Source organism: Protopterus annectens, chromosome 3.part0, assembly GCF_019279795.1.
Source record: "Protopterus annectens isolate FY-2018-M chromosome 3.part0, PAN1.0, whole genome shotgun sequence".
Lineage (NCBI taxonomy): Eukaryota > Metazoa > Chordata > Ceratodontiformes > Protopteridae > Protopterus > Protopterus annectens.
The window spans coordinates 458,613,702-458,629,791 of NC_056731.1; the positions used below are offsets into that span (position 1 = coordinate 458,613,702).

A 16,090-nucleotide genomic window follows, 5' to 3' on the forward strand; every position below is an offset into this window, starting at 1 on the left:
ATGTATACCTCACTCTACTAAATGTCAAGAACACTTAATTAAACAATACTGGTCCTGATCACTGGCAGACAACTGATGCTGTAATACATCCAGACGATAATGTACCAGTAAAGTAGACTTTTGCACTTGTTTGACCACTGTGATAATGATCTTGCATCTTAATCTTAATGCCCAAAGCTTTCAATGTTGTGATTATTTCTTAATGGTGTGGAGTGTAAAATGCCTTAGCTATAGTCAAATGAACCACCACAACATTCAGTCCAAAATCATTTGCCATACTGTAAACCTTAACCAAGTTTGTTATGGCAAAGAAGAAAACTTTAAAAAAATATGCTAAGTCATATCAATAGTCTTGTTACAGCCTTTCTGTTACATTAACTTAAGGAACATTTTTAAAACACTTAACCCATGACAGATGATAAATCTATAAACCTATGGATTTGTAGTTACTTAATAACCATGTCTTTTATTATAAATTGGAATAAATTCTGAATTTTTCCAGTCAGCACACACCAGTTTCTAACAGATAATTAAACATACACAAAACAGCATAACCAAACAGTCTCCTTATAAGTTTAACAGACAACTTACAGAGCCAGGACTCGTGCAACTAGCACATCTAACGGACTCATTCTTTACATATGCCAACATACTGAAAATGCTTAGTCTTGAGAATTCTCATTTCTAATTAACACCCATCTGCAATTTCATTCCCATTTTACTGTGGTTGCAAAATAGATTTCAACATATTTTAATCGGCTCCCAGTGTAGCTGACATTGAATTGCTTAAAAAAATAATTCTAGTTTACTGACTTAAGACCAACTTAAATAGCTACTGTAATGCAGCTAATAAAAATAAGAAAGACAAAAATACCTGGTAATGTAAGGCAGACAAGACTAGCAACCAGTAATGTTACGCACATGAACATTATCAGTAGCAGGATCTGGAACATCAAACAAAGGAAACAATTATTTTAGCAAATTTCTTCTGACAATGTATCCTGAAAAAACTTGCAACAGTAAACTGTAAAATAAAATCAAAATAAATGTAGACAAACTGGTTTCAATCAAAGACAGTACATAAAAAGTGCATGTATCTGCACACAAAAAATGTGTCTTGCATGTTATAACCACGTAAGGAAATTAAATACTTACCACTATTTTGAAGCCTCCTGTGTAACTTAGAAATTCTGGCTGCCATTAGGGGGTCTACATGGTTCAGACAAGCTTAGGGTGATGACTGTTTTGTGAACGTTAAGGCCAATCATTAGTAAAAGGAAGTTATGTACTCACCATAACGTTCCATCGGAGTAGGTAAACTTAATTTGTCAGCAACCTGTGGGTTTCGGATCCGAGCCGGCAGCATACCAAGCAAAAAGATCGGAGCTCCAAGCTCCTCCCCCCTACCCATACTGCACTGCAACCTCCTTCAAACTCTCGGATCAAGTTGCCACTCCATACATGACACCAACAAACTAACCCGAGACCCCTAAACCAAGAACAAACCTCCAACGTGTGAACTCCAGACATTGAGTTCAGCAAAAAAAAAACTGCCAAGGTAAGGGGGAAGGAGGGACGGGCAGTTGCTGACAAATTAAGTTTACCTACTCAGATGGAACGTTATGTTGAGTACATAACTTCTTTATCTGAAGTAGTTAACTTCATTTGATCAGCAACCTGTGTGAGAGAGTCCCCAGCTACCTGAAATCTTGGGAGGTCCTTAAGGAAGGATTTTCTGGAGCACTGCAGAGCCAAAAGAAGCCCTCCCTCTAGACGCCAAATCCAGTTTATAATGATTAATAAAGGTGTGAGAAGACGCCCAGGTAGCCACTGAGCAAATGTCATCCAAGGATACTCTAGACCAGAATGCTGCAGATGTCGCCATAGAACATGTAGAATGGGCATGAACTCCTACTGGTTCTGGTAAATCAAGCTGTCTGTATGCTTGTAGGATACAAAGGGAAATCCACCTAGCAACAGTCACCTTTGAAACTGGTTTCCCTAAAAAGGGCTTAGCAAAAGAAACAAAAAGTTGATCAGATTTACGAAAAGCCGCCGTCCTGTGCAAATAAAAACATAACTACCTGTGAACATCCAGCAAATGAAGTTTGTATTCCCCTTTGTTCTGAAAATTAGGGAAAAAAACAGGCAAATTAATAGACTGATTAATGTTTGTCTCAGAACCAACTTTAGGAAGAAAGGATGGATTAGTCCTGAGAGACGCCCTTTCCTTATGAAGCACAAGATATGGGGGTTTCATACAAAGAGCTTGCAGCTCCGACACTCTCCTTGCTGAAGTTAAAGCTACCAGAAAAGCCATCTTCCATGACAAAAATTTTAAGTCAACCGATGTCGAGAGCTTGAAAGGAGGCACAACTAAGGCATGAAGAACCGCAGTCAGATCCCATGGCGGGGACGGATTCTTAATAGGAGGTCGCAGAAGAAAAGTGACTTTCAAAAAAGTCTTACAAATTCTGGCAGCAGCGAGAGAGCCTAAATTGTCCCCTACATGGAAATGAGAAATAGTCGCCAGCTGGACCTTCACTGTGGAGGAGCTGGCTCCTTGCTGGAAGATACGAGATTAAAAGTCTAATACCGCTGGGATCGGAGCGGTAAAATGATCTAGATTTCTCTGTGAAGCCCAAATGGAGAAGCATCTCCATTTGCTAGAATAAATTTTCCTGGTAGACGATGTGCTGCAACCAGTATATATCTAACAGAAGAAGAGATACCGTGAGTCCTAGCAACTAGTGGAACTGGAGCAGCCAAGCTGTGAGCTTCAGGCTGTCCAAATTCGGAGGAAGCATTCCCGAGGGATGACAAATCAGATCCAGAATGGGATCCAAGATCCAAGTGGAGCTATGAAATGAGACCGTAGGCAGGGGAACCAGACTTGACGAGGCCAGAATGGGGCTATGAGGATCAATCTGCTCCCCAACCAGCAAGCTTTCTGTAAGAACTTTATCATGAGTTGAAGCGGGGGATACGCATGAATAAGACCAGGTGGCCAAGCATGAACAAGAGCGTCTCTGGGGCTTTCTCCCACCAGGGGGATTAGAGCGAAAAACTCGCTGCACTTCGCATTGGAAGGCGATGCGAAGAGATCGCAGCAACGCTGACCCCACTTGAGGAAGATCTGTTCCGGTACACAAGGGTTCAGAGACCACTCGTAGGGAGAAAGGATAGCTCTGCTCAATTTTGTCCGCCATGATGTTGGACCTACCTGGAAAAAGAAGTTATGTACCTACCATAACCTTCCATGTTAGTTGTCTTCATCTCGCCTTCTTTCTTGCTGGTTGGGATTGGAGCAGATCCACGTCTCTAACTCGGCCATCTTCTATAGCTCGAGAGCTGTTTACTAGCTCGAGGCTACCCCTTATCCCATGATGCCTAGGGCTAGCTACCCAGATCTCGTTTTGAAATAGCTAACCCCAGACATAGCCAGAGAATCAACCTGTCTAAACAGACAGGTTTAGCATACCTGTCATAGTCTCTAAGTCAGTACAGGAAACAAACCAAAGAACACTCAGCCAGTGAAACCAAAACTCCTCTCGATACAATAGGACAGGGGGACGGAGGGTGGGATGCAAGAAAGAAGGCGAGATGAAGACAACTAACATGGAACGTTATGGTAGGTACATAACTTCTTTATGTTAAGTTGTCTATCTCGCCTTCGCTCTTGCTGGTTGGGACAGCGTCCCTAGCACCTACAATCCTGGGCAGCTCATTGGAACAGACTCTTCAGAACAGTGGAACCAAAATCAGCTCTGCTCCTGGAGACCATATCTAGCTTGTAATGAGAAATAAAGGTATGAGGATTTGCCCACGTAGCCGCTGCACAAATAGAGTCCATGGGCAACCTAGATTGGAAGGCTACCGAGGTGGCCAAAGACCTAGTAGAATGACCTTTTGGTTTGATAGGCAACTCTGTTTCTCAACTGATAAATTAAAGTAATAATGTGAGACAACCACCTGGATAAGGTCACTTTGGAAACTGGGAGACATTGTTTGCCTAGAGCGTAGGAAAGGAATAGTTGGTCCGACTTCCTTATATTCTTAGTCCTATGCAAGTAAAAACGCAATTGTCTATAAACGTCCAGTTGTTGTAATTTGTATTCTGCCTTGTTGGTGTAGTTAGGGAAAAACACAGGAAGGTCTATAGATTGGTTTAAATTGTAGTCTGGGCAGACTTTCGGAAGGAACGAGGGATTAGTCCTCAGAGCAACCCTGTCCTTATGAAAAACCAAGTATGGAGGACAAACACATAGTGCCTGAAGTTCAGAGACGCGTCTGGCTAAGTAATAGCTACAAGAAAAAGTGTTTTCCAAGATAGGAACTTAATGGAGCAGGATGCTGCAGGTTCAAAGGGGGGCATAAATAAAGAGGTTAGTACCAAATTAAGGTCCCAAGGAGAAAGGGGATCTCTCACTGGAGGTCTAAGGAAAGTAGTCCCTCTTAAAAAAGGCTTTACAGAGCTTATGAGACAAAATGTTTGAAGAACCCACCTTGAAAGTTAGAAATGGCCGCCAATGAACCCTGATTGTAGCTGAAGCAGACCCAGAATGAAAAAGTTGTTCTAGGAACTCCAAAATTTCATGGACTGGGGCTGAAAAATGATCTACGTTCCTAGCCTCGTTTCCATTTGCTAGCATAAGTCTTTCTAGTTGTGGACTTGTGAGAGGAGACAATAATCTCATGCACCGGCCGGGGAAATGCTGGAAAGCCTGGCTAAGGTTCAAGTGGAGCAACCAAGCTGTGAGCTGGAGTGTTCGAAGGGATTGATGCAGCCCACCTAAATGATGAATGAGTAGGTCTGGAATCGGATCCTGAGTCCAGGGCTGATCGAGAAGGTAATGGTGCAGGAATGGAAACCTATTTGTCGAAGCCAGTAGGGGGCAATAAGGATCATTTTGCAACTCAACGATATTGCTTTCTGTATGAGTTTCGGTATCAGGGGAAACAGAGGGAAGGCATAAAGAAGTCCCCGAGGCCAATCGTGGACTAGAGCGTCTCTGGGTGTGTGACCTGGAAGCGGAAGAAGGGATAAGTAGTTGCTGCATTTCTTGTTGAAGGGGGTGGCAAAAAGATCACAGCAAGGCTGTCCCCATTTGCGGAAGATCAGATCCGCAACTACCTGATTCAGAGACCACTCGTGAGGCATGAGAATAGCTCTGCTGAGCCTGTCTGCTATGACGTTGGACCTCCCAGGGATGTGCGTCACAATCAGAAATCGCCTACTGCCAGAGTCTGTGCGCTTCTCAACATAGGGGGTAGGACTTGGTTCCGCCCTGCTTGTTGATGTAGCAGACCACTGACATATTGTCCGTTTGAACTGCAATGGTCCCAGAAGGGAGAGAGTCTTTAAGAGCTTGCAACGCTAGGAGCATGGCTCTCATTTCTAGGACATTTATATGCAGGTGGTACCCGTGAGGCTGCCAAGTGCCTTGGACTGTCCTGCCCTGATAATGCCCTCACCCTATCAGGGAGGCGTCTGGTCACCGTGGCAACCAGAGGGGGCTGAATGAAGGGTCTGCCCTGAGTCGCTAGTGGGGAGACCATCCACCAGGAAAGGTGCATTTTGCATGCTTCTGTAATCATGATCATGTGAGAGACATGGGTAGCTGTTGGAAAGACCACTGTGTGAACAGCAGCCACTGAAGGATCCTCATGTGAAAGCGAGCCAGTGGGATTAGAAGAATTGCTGCTGCCATGGAACCCAGAGTTTGAAGGACGAACCTGACTTGGATCCTTTTGCTCTGAATCAGAATTTGTACTTGCTGGCGAATTGTAGACACCCTTTCTGGCAGTAGCCTTGCGGACATGTTCTTTGTGTCTAAGTCTGCTCCTATATAGGTGACAGATTGACAGGGCAGCAAGCCAGATTTTTCTACGTTTACTGTAATGCCTAGCTGGGAGCAGATTGTGGTAGTGTAGTCCCTGGCTTGCAGAAGTTGATGCCTGGTAGTAGCAGTGAGGAGCCAGTCTTCTAGATATGAAAACACCTGGAATCCTCGACGTCTCAGGTGAGCCGTGACCACTGCCATACATTTGATGAACACCCTGTGGGCTGTGGTGAGACCAAAGGGCAGAGCTCTAAACTGGTAATGACTGGCTCCCAGCCGTAAGTGAAGGAATCTCCTGGAGCGCCTGTCCATTTTGATGTGGTAGTACATATCCTGAAGATCTATGGAGCACATCCAATGTGTCCTGACCCAGAAAGGGTAGAATGGACTGTAGCATGACCATCCGGAACTTTGTTCTTTGAACAGACTTGTTTAGTCTGCTGAGATCCAGAATCGGTCTCCAGTCCCATCTTTTTTGGTACCAAAAAGAACCTTGAGTAAGTTCCAGATCTGTGTTGGTCTGCCGGGACTTCCTGGATGACACTTTTTTCTAGCAGTCTTGAAACTTCTATGACTGCTTGGTCCCTCAGATTGGGTGGAACATCTGGAAGGGATTTGCTCGATGGTAGGGAGGGTTGAGATAAGGGAATTTTGTAACCTTCGGATATAACTGACCATACCCATTTGTCTTGCGTTAAATTTTGCCAGGTTTTTGGGTATAGTGAAAGTCTTCCCCTGACTGCCTCCAGAGGCGGGCAGCCGGGCAACCCTTCAGGGATGCTGCAAGGGCTTCTCAGAGAAGGATTCTCTGTTGCCTTGGTTCTGCAAACCCCCTCTGCCACGAAGGCGGCATCTATTGTGGTTATTTCCCCCTCTGCCCCTGGAGGAAAAATGACTGTGTGTGTCAGGCGAGGCTCGCTGGGATTTTCGGAACCACATTTTACCACTCTTCTGACCCTTGGGGTATGGTCTGGAAGGAGTGGAAAAATGAACTTTCATGGCAGAGAGTGTCTTGACTTCTTGCTCACACCTAGCCAAAGTGTCTTTCACCTGTGGTCCAAAAAGAAAGGAACCATCAAAGGGGGTGTTGGTGAATGACGCTCTAAAGGGTTCCGCAAAGTTACACAGCCACATCTATGCATGTCTCCTAAGGGCCACGGCCATATCTGCGGCTCTACTCGCACCATCGGCTGCATAAGAAATGAGCCTCATGGAGGAGTTGACTACAGAATTGAGAGTGGCCAGCTGGGAAGCCTTTTTAGCTTGAGCCCCCTCAGCTGATGGATCTTGAAAGATATCTCCGAGCTCTTTAAGGAGATCCCTCTGAAGCTGGGTAAAGTGGCATAAGTAGTTCGGTGACTTCATGGAAAAGGTCGCTGAAGCAAACATTCCCTTCCCTTACCTGTCCATGGTCCTAGACTCCTTGTTAGTAGGATGGACAGACAAAGAGGTTTCCGCTCTTTTTTGGTGGCTGCTGTTACCACCATGGCATCAACAGGAGCACCTTTGGTAAGGAACTGCTTATCATGGGGTGCTGTGATGAACTTGACAGGTCTCCTCGGAGTTGGTTCCACTGTACCCGGGGCTGACCAGGCCTTTTGTGCCACCGCGGACATAAGTGGATCGAAAGGCGGAGAAACCCAGGAGGTGGAAGGTCGGGAACCGAACACATCCAGGAATAGAGACTCATCCTTGGTAGGGGCTAGGGGATTCCAGTTCCCCCTCTGCTTAAGCATTTTGTGGATATCCGAAAAGGAAACCTCTTCAGAGGGGGATCTCGGGGACCCTTCCAAATCATCTAAGTCTGTATCCTAAGTGACAGACTCAGGGGAGTCAATGTGCTTCCTCTTGCACTTCTTCTTACGAGGGGGCTCCTCTGAATGTTCAGGGGAGGCCTCGGAAGAAGAGGAAACACCCAATGGGGTGCCCTGGAGCGATGGTTCTCCACGCTTGGGGTCTGGAGGAGCAGAGGTTGGCACAAGCACTACAGGGGACGGAGCCAATGGGGCCGATAGTGGAGCTGACTCAGTGGTCAGCACACTCCTCATGACATCGAAGGCGTCCCTGCCACGATGCAGAGAAGGCTCCGGTTCAGAGGAAATCGGAATCCTTCTCCACACTGAAGGAGCCGGCTCCGAGACCGATGTAGGAGCCGAGCTCACCTGTGCCGAAGCTCCGAGAGGGATAACGGGGTCAGACAGGGGTCCGATGCCACTCGCTCCCTCGGAGCAGACGAGGGAGCCCCGGCACCCAGATCCCTCGACGGATGGCACCATCGAGGGAATCTGAGCAGACGATGGAAGCAACGGAGATAAAGGTGTCGGAGCCGACAGTTCCACTACTCGAACCGCAACGAACTCCGGCTCCGAGCTCAATGGAGTCAGAGGAGGAACATCGATAGAAGTGGATGAAGCAGACACCTGCTGAGGAGGGCTGGACAACATCTTGGCAAGTGCCTGCGACTTTAGCAACCTACTGACCACTCTCTCCACGTCGTGATCAGAGAGCCTAGAGGATCGAGAGGAGTGAGAAGATCTGTGACTGCGCTCACTTTGCAGCAGGGGAGACCGAGGAGCCGAATGCATGGATTCCAGAGAAGGGGACCTCAGCCTCTTGTGGCTGCGCAAAGGCTCCAAAGTTTGGAGCTGACGGGGAGATAGCCTTATCGGTTCCAGCCAGAACCGAAGTAGCAGGTAGAGTCTGAACCAAAGACAGCTCCGAACTTGGAGCCGACGATTTGGTAGATTTAGGGGATTTCACAGGCTGAGTCTTGGCCAGTGAATCCTGGGGCTTTAAAAGGCCCCTAAGAATAAACTTATTCTTACGCTCCTGCAGAACTCTTTGACTAAATGCATGGCAGATAGAACAAGAGTCCTGCAGGTGCACAGCGCCTAAACAATAGACGCAAGAAGTGTGCCCATCTGTCAGAGACATTTTCTGACAGCATGAGTCACACTTCTTGAACCCAAACACCTTGGATTCTTTGGACATCCTGTAACAAAAAAATACAACGATATCTAACCAAACAAAATACAGTCTAAAAAACACAGTACACTACAGACTAAAGCTAAAGTTTTTTTTTTTTTTTTTTTTTTTTTTTTTTAATAGGAAAGCCTCTAACTCAAATGGCTAGCCTATAAGGAAGATAGAAGAAAAGCCTCTAACTTAAATGGCTAACCTGACAGGAATAACGAGGGGGGAGGGGGATAACTCTCTAAATTAAACGAGTTCTAAAGGGAAGGCAAGGAAGCTACAAATACACACTTAATTAACACAAGTATAAGACTAAAACTAAAAAAAAACCCCTAGGAAAAAGACTATTTCTAGTAAAAAAGTTCTATAAATAAACTTTATACAAGCCTGAGCCAGAAAAATGACACCTCGCAGCTGAAGCGGCAAATGAGATCTGGGTAGCTAGCGCTAGGCATCATGGGATAAGGGGTAGCCTCGAGCCAGTAAACAGCTCTCGAGCTATAGAAGATGGCCGAGTCAGAGCAGAGGATCGGCTCTGATCCCAACCAGCAAGAACGAAGGCGAGATAGACAACTTCACATTGTGCGTTATCAGAAAGTGGTTGGTGGAGATCGTCCATTCTCAGACTCTCATGGCTTCTCGACAAAAGGGATAAGACTTGGTTCCCCCCTGTTTGTTGATATACCAGATCACTGACATATTGTCTGACTAGATCGCAATAGTTCCCAGAGGGAGATGAGCACGAAGGGCCTGCAACGCTAAAATGACCGCTCTCATCTCTAGAACATTTATATGCAAGTCCAGAATCTCTAGAACATTTATAGGAGTCCACGTGCCTTGAACAGTCCTGCCTGAACAATACCCCCCCAGGCGGGAGGCGTCCGTGGTCACCGTGGCTTGGGGCGCAAGAAAGGGACGTCCCTCCTGCAAATTCCAAGATTGGAGCCACCACGTGAGAGAATTTCTGCGCACACTGCTCAGAGGGATCGGAAAATCTAGAGGTTGATGAAGGATCGACCACTGAACTTGCAACGTCCACTGTAAAATTCTCATATGCAGACAAGCACAAGGTATCAGGTTGATAGCTGCTACCATGGACCCTAAGGCTCTCAAGGACTAATTCTACAGGTGGTGCAGGGACTGCAGAAGCGCTAACACATGAAGTGTAAGGCTGTGTAGTCTGTCTGAGGTTAAGAATGCCCTGGCCTGACGAGAATCTATTCTCGCCCCTATGAAGTCTAACACTTGAACAGCTTGATGGGAAGACTTCCTCAGATTTCTGGTAATCCCTAGCCGAGGTGATATCCGGAGAAAGAAGGGCAGGATGGATTCAAGTGTGACCATCCAGAATGTTTCCTTGGCAACCAACAGGTTAATTGCTGAAAGGTCGAGAATCGGCCTCAAGTCCCCCATCCTTTTTGGCACCAAAAAGAACTTGGCATAGATGCCCGATCCAGACTGGTCTGGGGGCACCTGCTGGATGGCTTTTTCTAGTAGCTTTTGTATTTCCAAGGCCACGGCCTCCCTCTGAGTAGGTGGGATGTCCGGGAGGCACCTTGTGTAAGAGGGCTTGTTTATGAAGGGAATAGAATAGCCTCTGGATATTATTCAAAGCACCCAGCGATCTGCCATGATGGACTCCCATTGGGCTAGGTGCATCAAAAAACTCCCCCCGACTGCCTCCAGAGAGAAGCAGTTGGGTAACCCCTCAGGGTTGCTGCGCGGGTAACTCTGAAAAAGGTTCACAGACCTGAAGTTCTTCAGGCCCCCTCTGCCTCTGGGCTGGTGTCCAACTTGTCCCCCTCTGCCTCTGGGGGAGAAGGAGTCCTGAGCATTCCGGGTCTGCTGAGTTTTCCGGCACCACAGCTTCTTTTGACCTCGCTGGTACCTGGAAAAGGACCTTTGAGGGTCAGAGAAGTGGATCCCGATGGCTGACGGCGTCTTCCAGTCTTTCTCGCTCTGGACAAGCTTATCACGGACAGTCTTCTCGAACAGGGTGGATCCGTCAAAGGGTGCATTAGCGACAGACGCCTTTAAGGGTTCCAAGAAGTCACAAAGATGGAGCCAAGCATGACGCCTTAAGGCAATGCAGAACCCGTTAACCCTAGCGGCTCCCTCAGTGGCATGACAGAGTAAACGCATGGACGTATTGGACACAGACATGAGTGGCCATACGAGCAGAGAAGGACAGTTTATCCTTGGCAGACATGGACTCCGAGGGAGACTCAGAGTACTCTTTCACGAGGTCCCGCTGCAGTCGAATTACATGGGACAAGTAATTCAGCGCCCTTATATTAAAGGTGGCTGAAGCAAAAGTCCACTTTTCAAGACGGTCCATAGCCCTGGACTCCTTGTCTAGGGGGTGGACCAAGGAACTTTCTTGGGAGAGTTCCTTTTTTATGTCCACCGCCACCACCATGGCATCAACTGGGTAACCTTTGTTCCAAGAAGCTCTATCTGCCGGTGGACTCAATATTTTGTCGGGTCTTTTGGGTATAAGCGCCACAGTATCTGGCTCCCTCCAGGCTCTAGTGGTGATAAGGTCCACAATAGGGTCGGCCGGGGGACACACCCAAGAGGTAGATGGGCCTGTGTCAAATGCCTCCAGAAATACTGACTCGTCAGAGGAAGGTTTTTGGGTGGACCCCCGCCCCCTCTGGTGAAGGATTTCCATAATGCCTCCAAAGGAGACATCTTCGGGGGGTGATTTGGGGGAACCTTCCCCTTCCTCCAAGTTGGTATCCTCAGTGAGGGACTCGGGGGGGGGGGGGGTCCAAGTGCCTCCTTTTACACTAGCGTTTGTGAGGGACCTCCTCGGGTGGACTCTCTGGGGAGGGCTCACAAATGGTTTCATGTTCCTCCAAGGGAACTGTCTGGGGCACAATGGACACAGGCTGTCCCTGGGGGGACTGGATGACAGAAGACAAACCCAGCTGCGAAGGAGCAGGGATGGACCCCAAGGTCAGAGTGAGGGGTCTCGATCCTTCAGATAGAACCCTCTCCACGACGTCGAATGCCGAGGGAGATCCAGCCTCCCTGAAACTGGTAGCCAAGACCCTCGGATCCATCGAAGGGATCAGAGCCGAAGTTGAGACGGTATGCCCCGACCACAACGGAGCCAATGACATACTCATCCCCTCAGATCCGACGCCCAACTCTCGGCTCCGAAAGTGGATCCGACAGATTCGAGGGCATGGCCGGCATCGAGACCGAAGGCACCATTGGCGCTGACCCCGACTCCGGGGCTCCTCGGATCCATAGACTTTGATATCCGATGGTGGATCGGAGAAGGAGCTATCGGGGCGAAAAATGGAGTCGACCTACCCGCAGCGGGAGGGGGTGGGGGTAAGCCAGCAATACCCACATCTGCAGTTGAGTTTGTAAAAACATTTGCATCATCCGATCCATGTCTGCTTCAGAGATACTCCGAGTTGATCTGGAGGACGGCACCGACGCAGGCCGGGAGACCCGACACGAAGACAACCTCGAGGGTGGTCTAGCTGCCTCCTCCGGCTCTGGAGAAAAACGTGGTGAATGGAGCCAAGGAGAGGATGGCCTAGTAACTTTTACTGGAGACAAGATTACTTTAGTGGGAGGGGCCGTTCGATCCGACTTGACCTGTCGCTTGCGACCTCTCTATCTATCTTTATCCTTATCCTTGTACAAATGTCTCTCTGTCTCCCTGTGTTTTTCTTTGACTTTCTTGGTCTCTCTCTCTCTCTCTCTCCCTGTGGTAAGGTGGGAGGGTGAGTCCCAGACAGGGGAGAAGGGCCAGAAGGTTGAACAGCCACAGCCGTGGCTGGTGAGGAAGCAGCAGAAGAGGCAGAAGTTGATTCTGCGGGTAGAAGACCCGCCAGAATTAACTTGTTCCTGCGATCCCACAGGGATTGGGGGTTGAAGGCCGCACAAATCTTGCAGCCGGAAGACAAATGGGCCACCCTCAAGCAAACTACACACAGAGTGTGACCATCGGCTGGTGACATCTTGTGGCCACACACTGTGCACTTAGAGAAAGTCACTTTCTGACATCTTCTTGAGCACACACACATACACACACACGACGGGTGGGAAGGGGGGCCTACACTAACCGAAAGTTTTCAACTTTCAAGAAGGGAAAAAAACAATAACTATCGTGGATAACTAATAATTACCTCAAAATTATCAAAAAGGGTACACAGACCAAATTTTGAAGAAAACACTGACACCTGCCTGGAGCTCAAGAATCCCGTGCTGGCGAAGTCACGGCAAACAAGATCTGAGGATTGGAAGGAGGTTGCAGTGCAGTACGGGTAGGGGGGGAGGAGCTTGGAGCTCAGATCTTTTTGCTTGGTATGCTGCCGGCTTGGATCTGTATCGGATCCGAAACCCACAGGTTGCTGATCAAATGAAGTTAACTACTTCAGATCAGCAATGTTCACCTGTCAGTATCTCAACATCCTATCCTGACCATCACATGGTTTTCCCCAAAAATTCAAAACAAATAAAGGGTGGAAGGATAGTTTCCAAGAAAAATAAAATAATAAAAATAAGGATAAACTTGTTGAATGGGATACCAATTCCTCAGCATATTGTTTCATTAAAGGGATAGGGTCAAAACAAAAGAAAATAAGAGTAATAAGGATCCTTAACAGCAAATTGAAATGTGTGGATAAGGTACAAAAGAAAAGTATAATACCATGTAATTCCATTAGACATGCATCAGGCAGTGACAGTATATAGGTTCTTAGGTAGGTACTAGGTTATCGGCCTTAGGGCCAATACAAGCCCAGCCAAAAAGGTACCCTGGCTTTTGCCACCCAAGAAAATTATTTTCCTGTGCCACTGTCAAGCAGAGCCACAGAAATGATCCCCGGGGTGAATTTCCTATTTCCCATCCAATCATCAAGATTTTTCTTGAAGAGTGCTAATGAGGAACTTTGATATAGATAAGCCGTTTATTCCAGAGTATGGGAAGACTCTGGGACAGGAATCTATCCCTCCGGCATGTTTTGTTTATTGTGGTGACAAGGTTTAGGTCCCTAGAGCGTGTGGCTCGAAGGGATTGGGATTTCTTTAAATGGAGCATGTCCAACAGCTCTGGGTTTGACATAGCTTTATATATAGGCAGAGATCACCTCTGAGTAGGAGATATGTGACGGAGTAAAGCTGGAGTTTTTTGAGACAGTTTGCATAGGGTATCTGTTTGAGGGCGGTAATCCTCTTTGTAAGGTATTTCTATTTCTGCGGCCTTTCCAGTTGTTGTAGATGTCTTGTGAGGTACATACCAAAAGGGGCGTTGTACTCTATAATGGGTCTAATGAGTGATGAGTAGAGGGGAACAATGACCTCTTTTTTTCTGGATGAGAAACATTTTGTGATGGTGTGCCACGAAGAAGGATTTCCTGACTACTGTGGCGATGTGATTATCAAAGGAGAGACTACTGTCCACCTGTGTCCCAAGGTCTCTTATCACACTTACGGTGTTAAATATACTACTGCCTATGTTGTAGTTCATGGGTACAGAGTTTTTACCAAAGGGGATGACAATGCACTTTTTGGCATTGAGCTTGAGGCCATGGCTTTGACACCAGGTATCTGTCTCAGTGAGGCCCTTTTGTAGGATGTCCACATCATTAGGAGTTTTGATTATGGCTCCTAGTTTGCAGTCATCTGCGAACTTCATTAGCTAAAGACCTTCTGTGTTAGCCTGTACTTCGGAGAAGTAGATACCAAACAGGAGAGGACCCAGGACTGAACTCTGTGGTACTCCACTTGTCACTGGCCTGAAATCGGATTTAGAGTCTGCTACTTTCAGTGTGGGTTCTGTCAGTGAGCCAGTTGGCAACCCATCTTGTGACATAGGGATTTATACCTAGTTTAGTGAGTTTATCTATCATTCCAGATTGGGGGGTGGTGTCAAAAGCCTTGACAAGATCTAGATAGGCTGTGTGAACCATCTTACCCTCGTCTACGGATTTGGTGACTGCTTCAAATACGTCTATCAGGTTTAGGAGACATGATATGCCTTTTACAAACCCAAACTGGGTGGGGACCAGAGTTTGGAGATTACCAATGTCTTTGTTTATAAGTTCCATGATGATATGTTCCATGGCCTTGCAGACCAGGCTCGCCAGGCTAAAGGGGTGGTTGTTCCCGGGATCCGTGGTGGCTCTCCCCTTGTGGAGTGGGATAACTGTTGCTGTGCGCCATTCACCGGGCACAAAGCCTGAGGTGAGGTTATGATTGAACATGGTACTTAGGTGGGGTACCAGTTCGTTCTGTAGTTTGTGGGATGTTGTCTGGTCCCGTGGATGCTGTGTTCTTGGCTTTGGAGAGTGTGGTTTTTACCTGTGCAGCCGTGATTACAGGAACTTTGCATTCTTCTGGTATAGAGATGGGCCCTTTAGGGGTGAGAGGGGGGGTAAAGTTAGCACTGAACCTATCTGCCAGGATGTTGGCAATATCAGTTGGGTCTGTATATTTAGTGCCATTGTGCTGCAACTCAGAGCAGATCTGAGTGTTGCCAATGAGATTCTTGACATAGCTATAGAATGCTTTGTGGTTGTCTTTAGAATCCGTGGCGATTTTGTTTTTGTAACTAGCTTTGGAGGATTTTATCAGGGATCTCAGCTTCTTACTGAGGCTGACCAGGGAGCTCCTCCACTCATGGGATTTTACTCTCTTTTGCAACAGTTTCTTCCTTCTGTTGTACAGTTTGTTTATGCAGGGGACCACCACACTGGCATCCTTTTTTTGGAGGATAGCATCTTGGATCTGTTTGGGATAGCACGATCCATGCACTCGTGTAAGTGCTTATAAAATGCAATTGTGTACGATTCAGTAGTCATAACTGTATTGTCCATCTGCATGGGTGTCAAACTTCACCCCTTCTGTCTTAAGAAGCATGAAGATGGCTTTGGAGAAATTTTTTACCGTGGTTTCCATAATGGGGTGGGGGTGGGGGGTGGGGGCAGGATGTGGATATCTAGGGTGATTAGTTTATGGTTGGATTGGACCAATGAGGCATTGACTTCAGGTGTGGAACACCAGTCACTCATGTTGGTAATGACTAGATCTAGGATATTGTTGCCCCTAATGGGGTGTGCATAAGTTGATCCAGGGCACTGGAGTTTATGAATTCCAGAAAGGGTTGAGCGAAGGAGTTGGTACACGAGTAGTTTTCCCAGTTAATGGTGGGGTAGTTGAAATCGCCCATTATTAGGGTGTTTGGTTGAACCCTAATATTTCCAGTACATCAAGAAAAGAGGAGTGGGAATCCTGGGGCATGGTGGGGG

The 16,090-nt window shown here is 47.1% G+C and overlaps 1 protein-coding gene across 1 annotated transcript in view; it reads right to left on the minus strand.

The window, feature by feature from the left end:
- The window catches only part of MARCHF6 (membrane associated ring-CH-type finger 6), a 2,699,933-nt gene that overhangs the window by 569,344 nt on the left and 2,114,499 nt on the right, over window positions 1-16,090 (minus strand). The window contains exon 26 of the mRNA XM_044064887.1: window positions 875-944. Coding sequence (XP_043920822.1) covers window positions 875-944 — 70 coding nt within the window. The remainder of the gene's footprint in view (window positions 1-874; window positions 945-16,090) is intronic.